The sequence below is a fragment of the Xiphophorus maculatus genome, chromosome 4 (genome assembly GCF_002775205.1).
Source record: "Xiphophorus maculatus strain JP 163 A chromosome 4, X_maculatus-5.0-male, whole genome shotgun sequence".
Taxonomy (NCBI): Eukaryota; Metazoa; Chordata; class Actinopteri; order Cyprinodontiformes; family Poeciliidae; genus Xiphophorus; species Xiphophorus maculatus.
The window spans coordinates 32075690-32091045 of NC_036446.1; the positions used below are offsets into that span (position 1 = coordinate 32075690).

A 15356-nucleotide genomic window follows, 5' to 3' on the forward strand; every position below is an offset into this window, starting at 1 on the left:
CGCCACAGGGCGGGCGTCGACCTTAAAAGGTTAAAGACACAGGGGCCCAATTTCAAGGTGTTAAATTACAAAGTCAAATTTCTTTAAGTCAGATTTGCCATATGTTGCATTTTGTATGACAAGTGAAAGAAAACTAACTTACTTAATTTTGAAATAAAATGAAACTATATGCCTGAGGGTTTCCCAGGCACACAATACGGTCCCTTAAAATGACAAATTATCAGATAAAGACAGAGTTTTGACTAAAGAGTAAATATACATGACTAGATTTTCTATTTTTGCCACAGGAAAACAGACTAGATGATGTTTCTTTTGCTGATCCTCTGAACATGGACCTCGATTGAAAAGGTCCTGAGAAGTCTTCTATGGAAGACTCCTGAGAAGTTGCTACGTTAAAAATGTGACTCACAAAGCTCCAGAATGAGGAGGGTTTGTTTCTGAAATTTCAAACTTTTCCTCAGATACAAGCTGCATGTCCTGGCTTCGGACGGGAAGTGGGAGGACTACACGACGGTGACGGTGAACGTGGTGAACAAGAACGACGAGTCGCCTGTGTTCACAGTGAACGAGTACTACGGCAGCGTGACCGAGGAGCTGGACGGTTCGCCTGTCTTTGTCCTGCAGGTACTGGGGGGGGTGTGATATGGCATGATATTCATATTGTAATATCTATAGTGTTGGGTACTGTGGGAGAATTATCCTTTCTCTATTGAGGTTCTTGATGTATGAGGTTGAAGAAGAGTCAGTGAGTTGAATTCATGAATTCCATTTACTAAGACTAATAGGCAGCGCTGGTTCATGGTTCATGCTATCCTTATGGGCTAACAGAGCAAAATGGGATCTAACAACAGTTTGTGGTTCTCTTTGTTAGCGTCTATCTAAGGTCCGCCCTAAAGAGGACATTCCCTAGTATGTCATTTCTTTTAGCCTTAGTTTTGTGCTCTATATGTGTGTGTGGGGTGTGTATGTGTGGGGGGGGGGGGGGGGGGGGGGGGGGGGGGGGGGGGGGGGGGGGGGGGGGGGGGGGGGGGGGGGGGGGGGGGGGGGGGGGTGTACAGGCATGCAAATAGCTAAAAAAGATAGCCACTGTTGAGAATAAATAATTCTCAACAATACAGCGGTAACAATACAGTATGTTTTTGGTATAAAACATACAGTAGAATTTTAGAAAAGATCACATTAATTATAAAAGTTTCCCAAGCGCTGTTTTTTTTTTCATATTTTAGTAATTGACTGAAAGGTGTGGACAATTCCTCCATTATATATTTACTCCAGAGTTAATTTCAGGTGTGGTGTTTGCATTTCATGTTGTGAAAACATCTCATGCTGTCAAAGCAGGTCACCTTCAGGGTATATAAAAGAAATTACAAGAACTCATATAGAGGAAGCATCTACATTTTGCAGTAGTCAGAGAATAACATTGTTTTTTAGTTTACTCAGGAATGCAAAAAGGCCTGGATGTTCATGGAAGACAACAGTGGTGTCAGAACATTCCTTAAAGAATGTAAAGATACAGTACAAACCAGAAGTTTACATACGCAGGATAAAGATTAACTTGATTCACTTATCAGAGATTTTCAAAGCCATGACATAATCTGGGCTTTCCCTCGGTGTTTAAAGAGACAGTAATCATTTATTATTTAGATAATAAATGATAATAAATGAGATAATAAATGATTACGACTGACACATTATTTCTCTCATTATTGTGACATTTAATAAGTAGAAGTAAGTTTGATGATTCCAACTGGCCTAAAACAAGAGACAGTGAGAAAAAAGGGTGTATGTGTTGATTTATTCAGTGTGAGAAAACCTCAGGTTTCAGCTACATATGGACCAATTCTACTTTTTCTAGTTCTACATTGCTGTATATAAATCAAAACATTTTCCACCCTTATTTCAGATCCTAAGCTAGATATTTTTGGAGAGGGATTTTCTTGGTAGAGTGCTTAACTCCACAGAGCAGAACAACATTTGGACATCTTTCCTCAAGAGATCTCTTCACCTCTGCAATATTTCAGCAGCCGTCTGGCATTAAAAAAAAAAAAAAAAAAAGCTCTGGTTATGTTCTCCCTGTGCTGGTGACGTTCTAGGTAACAGCGTCTGACCCAGATAAGGACGCCGACCAGGAGGCCCTGCGGTACTCCCTCCATGGCCAGGGTGCTGAGAGTGAATTCATAATCGATGAGGTCACTGGCAAGATCTACGCCCAGAGGACGCTGGATCGCGAGGAACGCGCCGTCTGGCGCTTCGTCGTCCTGGCAACAGATGAGGGCGGCGAAGGCCTGACGGGCTTTACGGACATTATCATCAACGTGTGGGACATCAACGACAACGCTCCCGTATTCCCCTGCGCCCTCAGCTGCCACGGAGATGTAGCAGAGAACTCTGATATCGGGACGTCCGTCATGGAGATGACTGCCACTGACCTGGACGATTCGGCGGTGGGACAGAACGCCGTGCTCTCCTACAGGATCGTGGGCATCTTAGACGCCACAAACGCCAAACTGGGCGGAGTGCCCACCATCTCGGAAATGTTCACCATCAACCCCACCACGGGAACCATCACTGTGGCCCTGAGCGGTCTGGACAGGGAGCAGGTGGAGTCCTACCTCCTCCTCATCGAGGCCAGAGACGGAGGAGGCATGACGGGAACCGGAACCGCAACCGTCCAGATTACCGACGTCAACGACCATGCTCCGAGGTTCATCGATCATTCCTGTCAGGCAAGGATCTCTGAAAACTCAGAGCCCAACGCACAGGTGGGTCAACATTGGCTTTAATGCATGAAATTTAGCTTATTTTACTCAAAACATTCTCTTACTCCTTTGTAGGAATAAATGCAAATGTAGATTTCACACCTGATTGTTTTTGCTCATATACGTTGAACGTTGAGGGGTTTTAAATGTTCCACCAAGATTTGAAAGGCTGGACCATCTACTTTCTGCACCTGTTTGCAGCTTTTAATAACTCAAAAATGCTCAGATGTATCAGAACTTTGGCACCGATCCAAATTCAATTCCTAAACATGCCAGCTGGTAGTTGTTGATAACTTAAGTGGAACTAATTTGTTTTTTAATCTGCACAAAATCCTTTTTTTTTTTAAAGCAGGAAATTGTCCTGCAGCAGAGGTAAGGTGGATAACGCGGCGGCGCTCAGTGCTTCAGAGTTATTAGTCAGCTTTACAACAAAGTCAGTTCAGGAACAGTAATTGTTCATTTGATCAAAACGGCGTAACTGAAGACAAGTTCATCAGGGCTTTGTGGAGTTTCTTTAGGCTTAAAGTGAGTTTTCATTCCTGTTCAGATGTGTAATTTGTAACTTTCATGCTTCCATTTACTGAAGAGTAAAATCGAGTGGGTTCTTTAAAATGTTTATTAATAATAATAATAATAATAAGAAGAAGAAGAATATGTTTTATTTGTCAGCGCCTTTCAAAACTCCCAAGGACACTTTACAAAATAAAAACACAAATTAAACAGTAAAAAAATGGCTATAAAGAGACAAAACCACAAAATAACTACACAGTTAAAGGCTAACTTGATCAGATACGTTTTGAGTTGTGCTTTGAGGGTCAGAAGAGAGTCAATATTACGGATGTTAGGGGGAAGAGTGTTCCAGAGTTGGGGAGCAGAGTAAGAGAAGGCTCTTTCCCCCATGGTGCGGAGACGGACAAGAGGCACACTGAGGTGGATGGAAGAGGAAGAATGAAGGGACCGTGAGTGAGTAGTGATGTGCAGAAGATAAGACAGATAAGGAGGCGCAAGGTTGTGGATTGCCTAGAATGTAAATAACAGGAATTTAAATTGAATTCCGAATGAAACAGGAAACCAGTGAAGTTGTTGTAGAATTGAAATGATGTGGTGAAATGAGGCCATTTTGGTAATCATGCAAGCAGCAGAGTTTTGAACCAGTTGAAGTTTACAGATAGATTTATGAGACAGACCAACCAGGAGAGAATTACAATAATAAATTTGAGAAATGACCAGATTATGGACCAAGCACTTGCTTCACAAAAGTGCTTCTTGGGAGCTTCACCCAAGCGCTCAAGTGGAGCTTGGGTGAGGTAGGAGTAGTTCTAAGAGCCATGGGACACACCTGAAGCCACTGGGGATAGATGGGATTTGAATGATTTGAGTTGGATGAACTGAGTGCAGCCAGAGAGATGTGACTGAAACCAGGCGAGGGGTGTGTGTGTGATACCGATGGAAGAGAGTCTGTGGAGCAGGACTGTGTGAGCGATGGTATCAAAAGCTGCACTGAGATCAAGAAGAATGAGAAGAGAAAGTAAATCCGAATCTGATGCCATGAGGAGAGTGTTAGTGATTGTGAGGAGAGCAGATTCTGTGCTCTGACCAGGGCGAAAACCGGACTGGAACTGTTCATACAGACTGCTCTTGGTTAAATGGAGATGGAGTTGAGAGGCAAATGATTTTTTCTAGAATTTTGGAGATGAAAGGAAGGTTAGAAATAGGGCGGTGATTATTGAAATCGTTTGGATCCAATCCAGGTTTTTTAAGGATAGCAGAAACAACTGCAGTTTTGAAGGTAGTAGGAACAATTCCAGGTGAAAGAGAGGAGTGGATGATGGCAGAAACAATTGAGAGAAGGGAACAAAAGCATTGTTTTACAAGAATTGTTGGGAAAGGATCTAATGAACATATAGAGGGCTTGGATTTCTGGATAAGGTCACTATTTCAGAGTTGTCATTCAGTAGGTACTCCAGTGGATGTTGGTACATCTTTAGCAGGTTGTTTGCCATCATCCATGTAGGATGGTCAATATGGACTTAAAGTTTTGTTGTCATATTTTGTGGTACTAAAGTGATAGCAAGAACTAGTTATTGTTTCTTTTTGAGATAACTGTTCGGCCGTGACTCCATGGCAGCAATCACAGCCCCACAAACACAAACACTACTCTAGACAAACATCTGTAATACACTGAATTAGGACATCAGTCACATAAAGAATCACATAAACATGTTTGTTCCAGGAAACCAACCAAATGACATGAACCCCACTGAAGCAGAAACTTGATGAAACGCCTGTTTTGTTTTGGTCATCCTGCACCTTACTAAGGAACATTTGACAAAATATTAAGTTGGGGTGTAACTCATAGCTTTTATCATCCTATATTTAATTTCAGTGTTATGTGGAGAAGGCAAAATCCACATGGATTGAAACTTTCACAAAATGTATTTGTCTTTCAAAATCCACAGACACTATTGTGTCTTCATCCCAAAATAAGAATTGTTCAAATTAATTATTAAAAGCCCCAAATTATGCCAATATCATTCTTTCAAATGTATCAAGCCTTCTTCCCTAAGCTCTTTGGTATAACAAACTGGTGTTCTGACCTCACGCTGCAGAACACTGTGATTTTTGCAAAATGACAGAACTTCTGTGAATTCCAGCTATTTCCAAGCATGCACAGAACCTGCTTTGTTTTCACAACGTTCCTGTTTGTTGTAAGGTTCTGGAGCTGGCTGCAGAGGACAGAGACACTGGAGAAAACGCTCAGCTGACCTTCAGCGTTGTGGCCGGAGATCAAGAGCAGAAGTTCTACATGGTCAGTCACAAGCAGGAGCAGCGTGGCGTCCTGAGGCTGAAGAAGCGCTTGGACTACGAACGACACAGTGAACAGAAGTTCAACCTCACGCTGAAGGTACACTAAAGTATCTTTAAGTCTGCCTGTGAAAGATTTTCGTCTGTTGCTTTCTGTTTACTGTCATGAGGCCGAGGTTTGATATTGGTTTGGATTCTTGATTTTTGCTGTTTTTTGTGTACTGAACGGTTTTGGTTACTATGTTCTCTAACTCCCAGTTACAAGATTTTCCAGTTGCCTTAGGTACCAACTCCCCACACCTATTGCTCATTTTGGCAGAATCTTTGTATTTGCACGTTACGGTATGTCCGTAAATCTGACACAGACATTACTTCCACAAACAACATCAATAAACGTATAAGGCAGCTTCTCTCGGCCCACTGGGAGTTAAGTTTTGCTTCAAAACAATCTTATGGAAAATATTTTAATTTTTAATTTTAAATTTAAAATTAATATTTTGTGCTAAAAAGAGATAACCTGTTAGTGAAGCTATTCAAGCCTAAAATGGCATCCCAGTGCTAACATCAGCGTCCACACTCCACATTTCTAAAGAAGTTCCACGGATGATCAGGAGTTCCTGAAACACCGGAAAGCTGAATGGCCAGAATAACACTTTACTCTAATCTGATGTTAGAACAACCTGAATAATAGACTAAAAACAATAATGTGTTGAGCTCATATGTCTATTTATTCAATAATTTAGCAGGTAAAAGGGTTTTTGAATAGAAAATGTTGCTTTTAAAAAAATTTTAACCAAGTCCCACCACTAATATTTTTTACTTATACATACTGAATGGCAAATCAGTATGTACAAGTGAAAAGGAAAACTGGAAAAACTCTGTTTGCCTTTCAAAAATCAGTGTTTTTCTTTGTCCTTATGAAATGTGACACTGTGCGCCTCGTCTTCCAGGTGGAGGATCTGGACTTCTCCAGCTTTCTGCACTGCGTGGTCGAGGTGGAGGATTACAATGATCACACTCCTGTCTTCATTCCACACTTCCTGTCCCTTGCGCCGCTACCAGAGGACGTCAGCGTGGGAACCAGCGTGGCCCGTCTGGTGGCCAGTGACTCGGACTCGGGCCAGAACCGCGAAATCACCTACAGCCTGTCGAAAGACTCAGACCCTGAGGGCCTGTTCACCATCGACCAGTCCGGCCTACTCTCGGTGGCCCGGCCGCTGGACCGAGAGAAAACAGCTCAGTATCACTTGGTTGTCATAGCAACAGATCACGGGATGCCTGCTTTGACAGGGAGCGCCACAGTTCTGCTGCCCCTGTTGGATGTTAACGATAACGGACCAGAGTTTGAGGCTGCCTACTCTCCTGTCGTCTTTGAGAATGTGGCTGGTCCACAGGTAGGCTGGACTCTACGGATTATTAGACGCAATGGTTTAGTTTACTTTAGTTTAGTTAATTTAGTTTAGTTTAGTTTAGTGACAATCCACATTTATCTGCATCAATGTGTCCGCTATCCTACCAGCGGTCCACACGTCACTTTGTTATGCCACTAAACCAATTGTTTTAGAAATTAAATAAAAATCAAACAACAAAAACAAGCAAACATGCAATTTTGGTATAAACAGATAATTAAGTCAAGTGGAATATGTTCAGTTCACAACCAGAAACTTAAATTGTTTGCAGTTTACTAAAATATTGTTTTATCTTTTTTTTAAACTTTTTGCTATCATTAAATATAACACCATGTGTCGGTGGTTTTAAAAAACCAACAGACTCCTAAAACTCTTCTTCCTCGTTCAGGTAGTGAGGTTGAACCAAACCTCGGCCCTCCTCCGAGCCGTGGACCGGGACTCTCCCGAGAACGGGCCGCCCTTTCACTTCACCGTCCCACCGGAGTATCGCTACAGCAACGACTTCTACCTCCAGGACAACCTGAACGGCACGTCCACTCTGACGGCCCTCAGGACGTTCGACCGCGAGCGCCAGAAGGAGTTCCTCCTGCCCATCGTCATGAGCGACAGTGGTCGCCCGGCCAAAACGGTGACCAGCACCCTGACTGTGACCATTGGTGACCAGAATGATCACGCTCACGTGGCGGGAGAGAAGCAGATATCCATCAACAGCCACAGAGGTTAGGAGATGAAGGATGATACGAGCCTCAGCCTGGCGGGCTTTTAACAGGCTGCTTTGGAAAAGTACACACCTTAAGAGTTTTCACAGCTTCTCACACTACATCACAAACTTTTGTGCATTTCCTACTAGAATTTAAAGAATAGTTTTGCACCTCTTACAGCAGGGAGAACTTTAATTTAGTTTTGTTTGAAATACCTGCTGTCAGTGGCCAAGAATGACAACAGCTTTATTCAGTCGTGTATAACTTTCACATTCACAACTCCTGGCAAAGACAAACTGCAACCTTAAAATTTCATCATTTTAAGATCTGCCTTTTACATTTGAAGGAAAAACTCTCAGTCATTTTCACGACCTTTAGTTCTTTCTTCTTGATTATAATCATTGTTCATTTTGACCAGACTTTTATATCTGTATTATCATTTTTCTGGGCAAATCAATTCCAATCATGCATGCTGGGAAAAAAATGTGAATGGAACTTGAAGCATTTGCATCCAGTCCTCCTTTTTTGTTATTTTTTTTTGTTTTTAATTGTTTTATTTTTGACAAATTCCCGGAAAAAGGCACTTTATAAGAAGAACAGGTACAATAAATATAAAATTTTGCACCTATGCACCATAAATCAAATACATTTTTATATCACTCAAGCCAGTCTGATTATAAGTGGAATATTAGATGCCCCTTTTCAGCTTAAAAACACAGTGAGTGAAAAGTTGTGAATGAAAGAAAATCCAGCCTGTTTCAGTTGAAGTCTCACTGAGTAAGAAAGTGCCGACCCTAGACAGAATTTGGAGGTCTAAGCTCAAAGAAGCATAAAACATGCATCTGACATTTAAATTATGGGCAAACAGCAATATTGGTGCCAAAAATAATACGTTGTATTATCGGCACAGGTACAGAGCAGCTAATTTATGCCTCTCTTTTCAGGCCGCATGCCAACAACAGTTCTTGGAAAGGTCTATGCTCCTGACCCTGATGACTGGGACAATAAGACCTACGTCTTTGAGGGACACATGCCAAGGTAAAACAGAATGAGCAGCTCAGTGCTTTCTGTTTTATGTGTTTATTTTGTGCTGTATTCTTTTGTAACAGTATATAAAATGAAAGACAGAACCTCATAATACAAACGTGGAAAGATCTGCGTTTTCTGAACATGAATTTGTCCTTTTCTTTGAACTGAAATACCATTAGTATTTGTTGCTAGTTCTTTGTCGGTCAACTGCTAAGAACCCAAAACATATCTGCCTTTCATTTGAATGTAAAATTAATATGACTGAATTGCTGTCTATGATCAGCTTAATGTAGAAAATGTAGTGGTATAACCATCTAATCCAAGTAGGCTCAGATGTTAGATACATTTTAATAACTGTATATCAGAAGTGACACACACACTAGTGATGCTATGCTATGTGCAGAAGCGCTATTCAAATGTTGCAGAAATGGCTCAATGATAAGCTCATCCAGTTTCATGCTATGCTGTGCAAACACTCTGTCTGCGCTGATGAAGAGTACTTTAACAGTGGAGACATTTTTTGGGGCCACCAGTGGACTGTGAATAGAGCTCTGGACTTTCATCCCCAGACTGCCAGTTGATGACAGATTATGGAAGAAAACAAAAGTGAGTTGTTGACATCTCAGTGCATCAAACTCTTTCCTGTTGCAACAAAAGACAGGAAAATCAAATTTAATGCGTATGCTCTTAATTTTTTTTTTTTTTTACATTTAGATTCATTAAAAAAATATTTTTTTTACATACAGCAACAGAACAGAAACAGCATGGCCGCAGATTGTGGTGGTGATTTCTCATTTTAACGTGTTTTGCACGAGATGCTGCTTCTGAATTTATTCACAAGCTCTGGCAGTTAAACGCTAACATTAAAAAACGACCTCAGTTTGAATAAACAAAGAGAAAAGTTCACCTAGAAGCTAGTCTACAGCCACATCCAAAGCTGACTTCTAAACTACAAAATATATCTATTTTTTTATGTTGTCTTTTACGCAAACACTACTGCCACTACTTTTACATTTGCAGATTGTAAAGCCCTTGGTTGTCTGTGCTAAAGATGAACTTGGCCTAGAGTCCACGACAAACACAAATTGCAAAGTGCAACGGTGCACAACATTTTCCCAGCCTGTGATGCTTGGGAGATAATTCCTGCTGCTGGTAAGATGCTGACTGACTGCTTCAGAACCGATCTGATCCGTTCCCTCAGACATCTCTGTTTACTTGCCAGTCTTGTGCGTTGTCACACAACCAGGAGGAAAACACAACACGAGCCATTGATTGTGTGTCTCCTGATTCCCAGCAGGCTGCCAGTCCTGCTCACATCAGAGCACATGTGTGGCTCACTTGTCTAGCCAGATGGCAGAAAAGATGATGTTCACAAGCTCAAAGTTCTTGCATTATTCTGGAGCTGTGAATCAAAATAGTACAACAGCAATGCCTGGTGGATTATAAAACAAAAATTAAAAAAAAATGTCTGTGAGCTGCGAAGAAGTTTATGGTTTTGGCACCACCAAACCCTACTACGAACATCAGAGTTGCCATATTTCATAGAGTATTTAAAACAAATCCACCTAAGCACTGAGGATTCTTTTCATTGTGATATTCAAACACATTTCATCAGGCTCTGATCTGTTCTGTTTGCTCAAATAAAGAGCCGACACAGACCTAATATCCAAGCATGAACAGATTTATTTATTGTTTTAACTTACTGTCTTATTAAAAATGAGATTCAACCTTTATTTAACAAAAGATTGGTCCTGCCAAAAACATATGTAACCGATATGCCAAAGAAGCATAACATTATGACCATTGACAAGTGAAGCCCTTACCTGCAATTATGGATTAAACTGGTCAACAGCCAAGAAATTGTCAGCGGTTTTCCAACTGTTTTAGGATCATTCTGATGTGCTGAATCCAAAAATCACATTGGTTTTGCTCAATCAGGTCAAGTTTTTGAACTATGGAGCAACATGAGCATCAAAATGCATGACCTGTTCTCACATCTGGATCGGTTTCCTGAGAATCTGACCAATGAATGACCAGCAGGAGGAGAGATTCCATCAGGACAGAAAAGAGATGGAAGATGTTCAATTTACATTTATTTACCCTTATCAGGGTTTATTATTCAAGTTACAGAAATCTTCAAGTTTGTAACATTTAATTAATACACTCTGTTAGAAAACAATTTATTTTCCCTAAAACCTTTTTTTGGATGAGAAATATTAATGGAATTGTCACAAAAATGTCATCAATTTAGTAAGAAGATGGAATTTATCTAAATCAAATTAGAATAAAAACCTGACCTGGTTGAAAAAATGGATGTCATTTTGACAACAGATTCAACAAAGCCAATTAAGCAACTAGTATTTAATCTCTAAATATGCTTTTTGTGGAACAAAGCTGCTCTGGTACACGTAGGCAACCAACTTCTTCACATGGTAGGCCTAAAGTATCACAGCAGATCATGTGGTAAAAAAAAGAAGTTGGTGATAAATGTGACAGAGCAAAACTTTTTAAAGGTTGTAAAGGTTTGCAAGGCATTTAATGTGTTTGTTTGGGGCGTAGTCATAGAGACGTTGTTTGCTGTGTTATGACTCAACATCTGTTCAGATTCTTGCAAACAGAATACCTTTACCTAAAGGAGAAACAACTAACTTTATAATGAGGAATCAAATCTGACATTCAGAAGACTGAGAAGCTAATTTTTAAGAATCAAATAAAGTAATCCTGCAGTAATAAAACAACTTTGGTACTGATTACTGAACCTAGGGCGCGAAGCACACTTTATACAATGTTTTGTAAATGAATTAAATGCAGCTCTTGTCACTACAAGTGGTATATTATTTGATTTTCCAAGGCTCTGCCTCAGATTTCCTCTGTAATTAAAGTGAATGAGTTCATTTACTGTGCAAGGGCGGCATTGATTGAAAGAATCAAGTAAAATTGCCTCCTCACACATGTAAGTGTTGAAGTTTTTTTTTTCCCCTTTTTAAAGTCGCTCTCGCTAATTCATCACTTCTTCCTTTTTTTCGTACCCTCAAGAGCAGACTGACAGCGGATTCCAAGTTTGTTTCTGTCTGAATGCAGATTTATATGAGAACATGACAGTGTTAGTGTGGCTCCGAGGCTCTACTGTGGTCCAGTGGACTCCTTTGAGGTCAGACTAACCCTATGTATGCTCCACCCCACAATAAGTCGCTATAGAAAATAACTTTACTCACTTTTCTTTATATTTTTTATATTGATTATTATATTTAGAGCTTCTTTACAGTCAAGTAAGAGAATCGATGTCGGTTTTCAATCATTGTACCAGGCTGTTTCACAACTGACTTCCAGCCTTCCAAAGGTAAAAACCTTCATCAAGAAGCAGCAAATCAAGCCCACACCACCACACTACCACCACCGTGTTTACGTCTTTCTTACTACGTACATCTCTTTTTTTTTTTTTTCGAAATTGTTTTAATTTTAAGCTTACGTGGCCAGAAACACACCTTCCAATAATAGATTAGTAATTCTACGTTTATGTCGTTAAGACGTCTTTTTTCTAGAGCTAGGACTTTAACACATTAATTATGTTTAAAATTGTTAACATAATTAATTAGCGTTTTACTTTCAAAGGTTCCGGTCAGAACCTTGGTGATCGGATGTTTCTGGTTCACCAGTAAATCTAGCACTCAAGCGTCATCTGCAAACAACAAGAGACAACAAAACTGCTTCTCTTGTTCCATTGGGGGATCATTTCTGCTTCTAAACTGATCTGATGGGACACTGGAAAAGACTACTGTTGTGTTCAAATTGTCCTAAATGCAGTTAGTCTATCAGCAAAGCTATTCAAGCCTAAAATAGCGTCTCAGTGTTAAACATGTATCAGCAGCACTCCAGAGCTAACGTCAGCGGCCACAGTCCACATTTCTAAAGAAGTTCCATGAATGATCAGGAGCTCCTCAAGCACTGGAACGCTGAATGGGTAGAATGACACTTTGCACCAGTGTGATCATATGAGAACCTAAATAACAGATTAAAAACAATAATTATCTTTGTCTTTCAGCTCCTTTGTCTATTAGTATCTGGGTTAAAACTTTTTGTCGAGTCCCACAGTATTTTTTTATACTTCTATGTACTGAATTGACAGCCAGTGAAGGTGAAAATGTGCATTAACTGGGACAATTAATGCCTGTTCTGGGTTCTCTTGTTGCTCTTGGATCAGTTTCCAATGGGTCTTTGGAGTAATTTTGGAAGACCAGCCATTGTTCACTACTGCTCCATATAAGTGGATAATGGATTTCACTGTGATATCACACTGTTTACTCCTCCTTTCTTAATTTTGTTTTGTTTGGGAAATTATCAGTTTTTTTTCTTTGTTTTTTTTCCAGATCTTTTAGCCTTCTTCATTGTCAAACAGGTTATTTTATGTGATTGCTGCATTTTAATTCTACAGGCTAGACATTTGGCAGGCCAAAGTGTGACTTGTAAAACTTGACCAAGTTAATACCATTGTTAATAGTTTTAATAAGGGAGCGATTATTTGTTCCACTTAAAGCCAGGTTGAGATGGAAAAATTTTCACAATTGTACTTGATGCACCAAACAGCCTGTGCCCTCTTTTAACCTTGACAGTGTATTCATTAAATTTCGTACTTGTGTTTCCCCCTAGTTACTTCATCCTGAACAAGCGTACCGGGTTCCTTATCATCAAGGAGAACACCCTACCCGGCACCTACCAGTTCCAGGTCCGTGTGTCTGATGGAATTTGGCCCGACGCCGTTTCCACAGTAACCGTATACGTAAGGGAGCTGCGAGACGAAGCCATCTTCAACTCTGCGTCCCTTCGCCTCGCAGGTGAGAGGGTCTCCTTTTGCTGGAAATGTCACAGCAGGTTTTTGGTTTTCTACTAGATTTACACAGCAAGAGAGTCGCAGTTGGTTTTTACCTCCTGAATGTGCTTTGATATAAACCAGTGGTTCCCAAAGTTGGGCTTTGGGACCCCACTCGCCATCCTGAACATGGAAATTTGGGGGTCTTTACATGCCCTTCAGAAATGAATGAAAATGCCAAAAAAAGACGTCAGGAAACGATTAGCATTTTAACAATATAAAAGGTGACAGGACTTGAAAATAAATGAAAGCAATAAATGAAATGAATGCAACATTTAATAGTAAATAAAGTGGCTGTGGATGCAGATTGTGTTGTCTCTGTTTGGATCACGGCCCTCTTACATTTTCGTTGTGTGGGTCTGATGCTGGAACATTTAGGAAGCACTGATCCAAATATTGAGATTTGTTCCAGGGTCGTCCTGAACCTCTGCTCCACTTTCACATTTCTTTTTCTGTCTTAAACACATTTTCTTCCAGGCTAATATTAGCTCCATCCTTCTTCTAATTAAGTCTGACAAACGTCTCTTTTCCTACTAAGTAAAACCATTCCCACAGCATTTCACCATTGGGATGGTGTGGTTAGAATAATGTGTAATATGAGTTCCACACAGGGTTCTTTGGCATTAAAAATACATGCCAAAAATGTCACTTTTAATCTCATCTGACCAAAGCGAATGTTTGCTGTGTGCCTTACATGCTTGTGTCAGACAGCAAACTGGATGTTTTTCTATTCTTTTTTCTTTTCTCACTTTTGGAGTATTTTGAAGACCACAATCAGTATTTGTGCTGTTAACAGATTGTTTTGTTGAAGCCGCAGCAGGAGGCCGGGTTTATCTCTGAGCTGTTTTTCTGATTGAGTCTCTGATGGGCCAACCTTTCAGGTAACCTGCCATGTCTTGGTAGGTTTACAGCGATGCTGTATTTTCTCATGTTTTCAGGTGGTGGACTGAACACTGCTACATGAGATGTTCAGACCTTGGGGTTTGGTGTTATAGCCTGACTCTGCTTTAAACTATCGCAGCATGTCTGACCTGTCGGCCGTGTTATTTGGTTTTTGTGATGCTCTTTGTTCGCTGATGTTCACCGATGGCTTTACACCACAAAGGATCAAACTCTTGACAAAGCAGGTTACTTCTGAAGACACGTGATTGTGATGGCTTCTATTTTGGGTTATCATTATAAAGAGAACAGAATATGTAAAATGCGCCCTGAAAGTTGAATTCTGAGGAAAGAGATTTCCGTAACGGAATTTGGATTAAGGCTGCAGCATAAGAAATATTGGGGAAGTTGAAGCGACGTCAATACTTTCCAGATGTCCTGTTTGCTTTCCTCACTTTTTGAAATCCACATATTTTTCACTGTTAAGCTCTACTCTGAACGTATTCCACTGAACCTCTGAGCAGTAGCATAACAGCAACAGGTACTGCTGGACTTACAACACTACACATTTGGAAAAAAAAAAAAGTGTCGAATTTTCTCATTATTTGCACACTTCTGTCAGGTTTCAGTACACTGCTAATTGTTGTTTACTTTTCTCGTTTGCAGTGTTTCAAAGTACATCTAAGGATTTCTTTTTCCCCACTCCCATTATTAATTCCTCTCCCCTGACTCATGGGATCTCTGCTGCTGTCAGAAAAGCCTCTTTTCATTACTTATGCTTGCAAAATAATTAGTTGTGGATTTGCTCAGCTTGCACATTTCCCTCACATGATGAGCAGCATCCATCATTACCTGATGTACGGCACGGCTCACTCTGCTCGGAATCAAATTCTCTTTAGAGAAATAG

General features: G+C 40.4%; 1 protein-coding gene across 1 annotated transcript in view; it reads left to right on the top strand.

The window, feature by feature from the left end:
- Positions 1-15356, top strand: part of LOC102233331 (neural-cadherin-like) — a 322632-nt gene that overhangs the window by 193098 nt on the left and 114178 nt on the right. Inside the window, exons 18-24 of the mRNA XM_023332302.1 lie at positions 462-624; positions 2094-2762; positions 5473-5664; positions 6515-6958; positions 7362-7692; positions 8619-8712; positions 13351-13535. Coding sequence (XP_023188070.1) covers positions 462-624; positions 2094-2762; positions 5473-5664; positions 6515-6958; positions 7362-7692; positions 8619-8712; positions 13351-13535 — 2078 coding nt within the window. The remainder of the gene's footprint in view (positions 1-461; positions 625-2093; positions 2763-5472; positions 5665-6514; positions 6959-7361; positions 7693-8618; positions 8713-13350; positions 13536-15356) is intronic.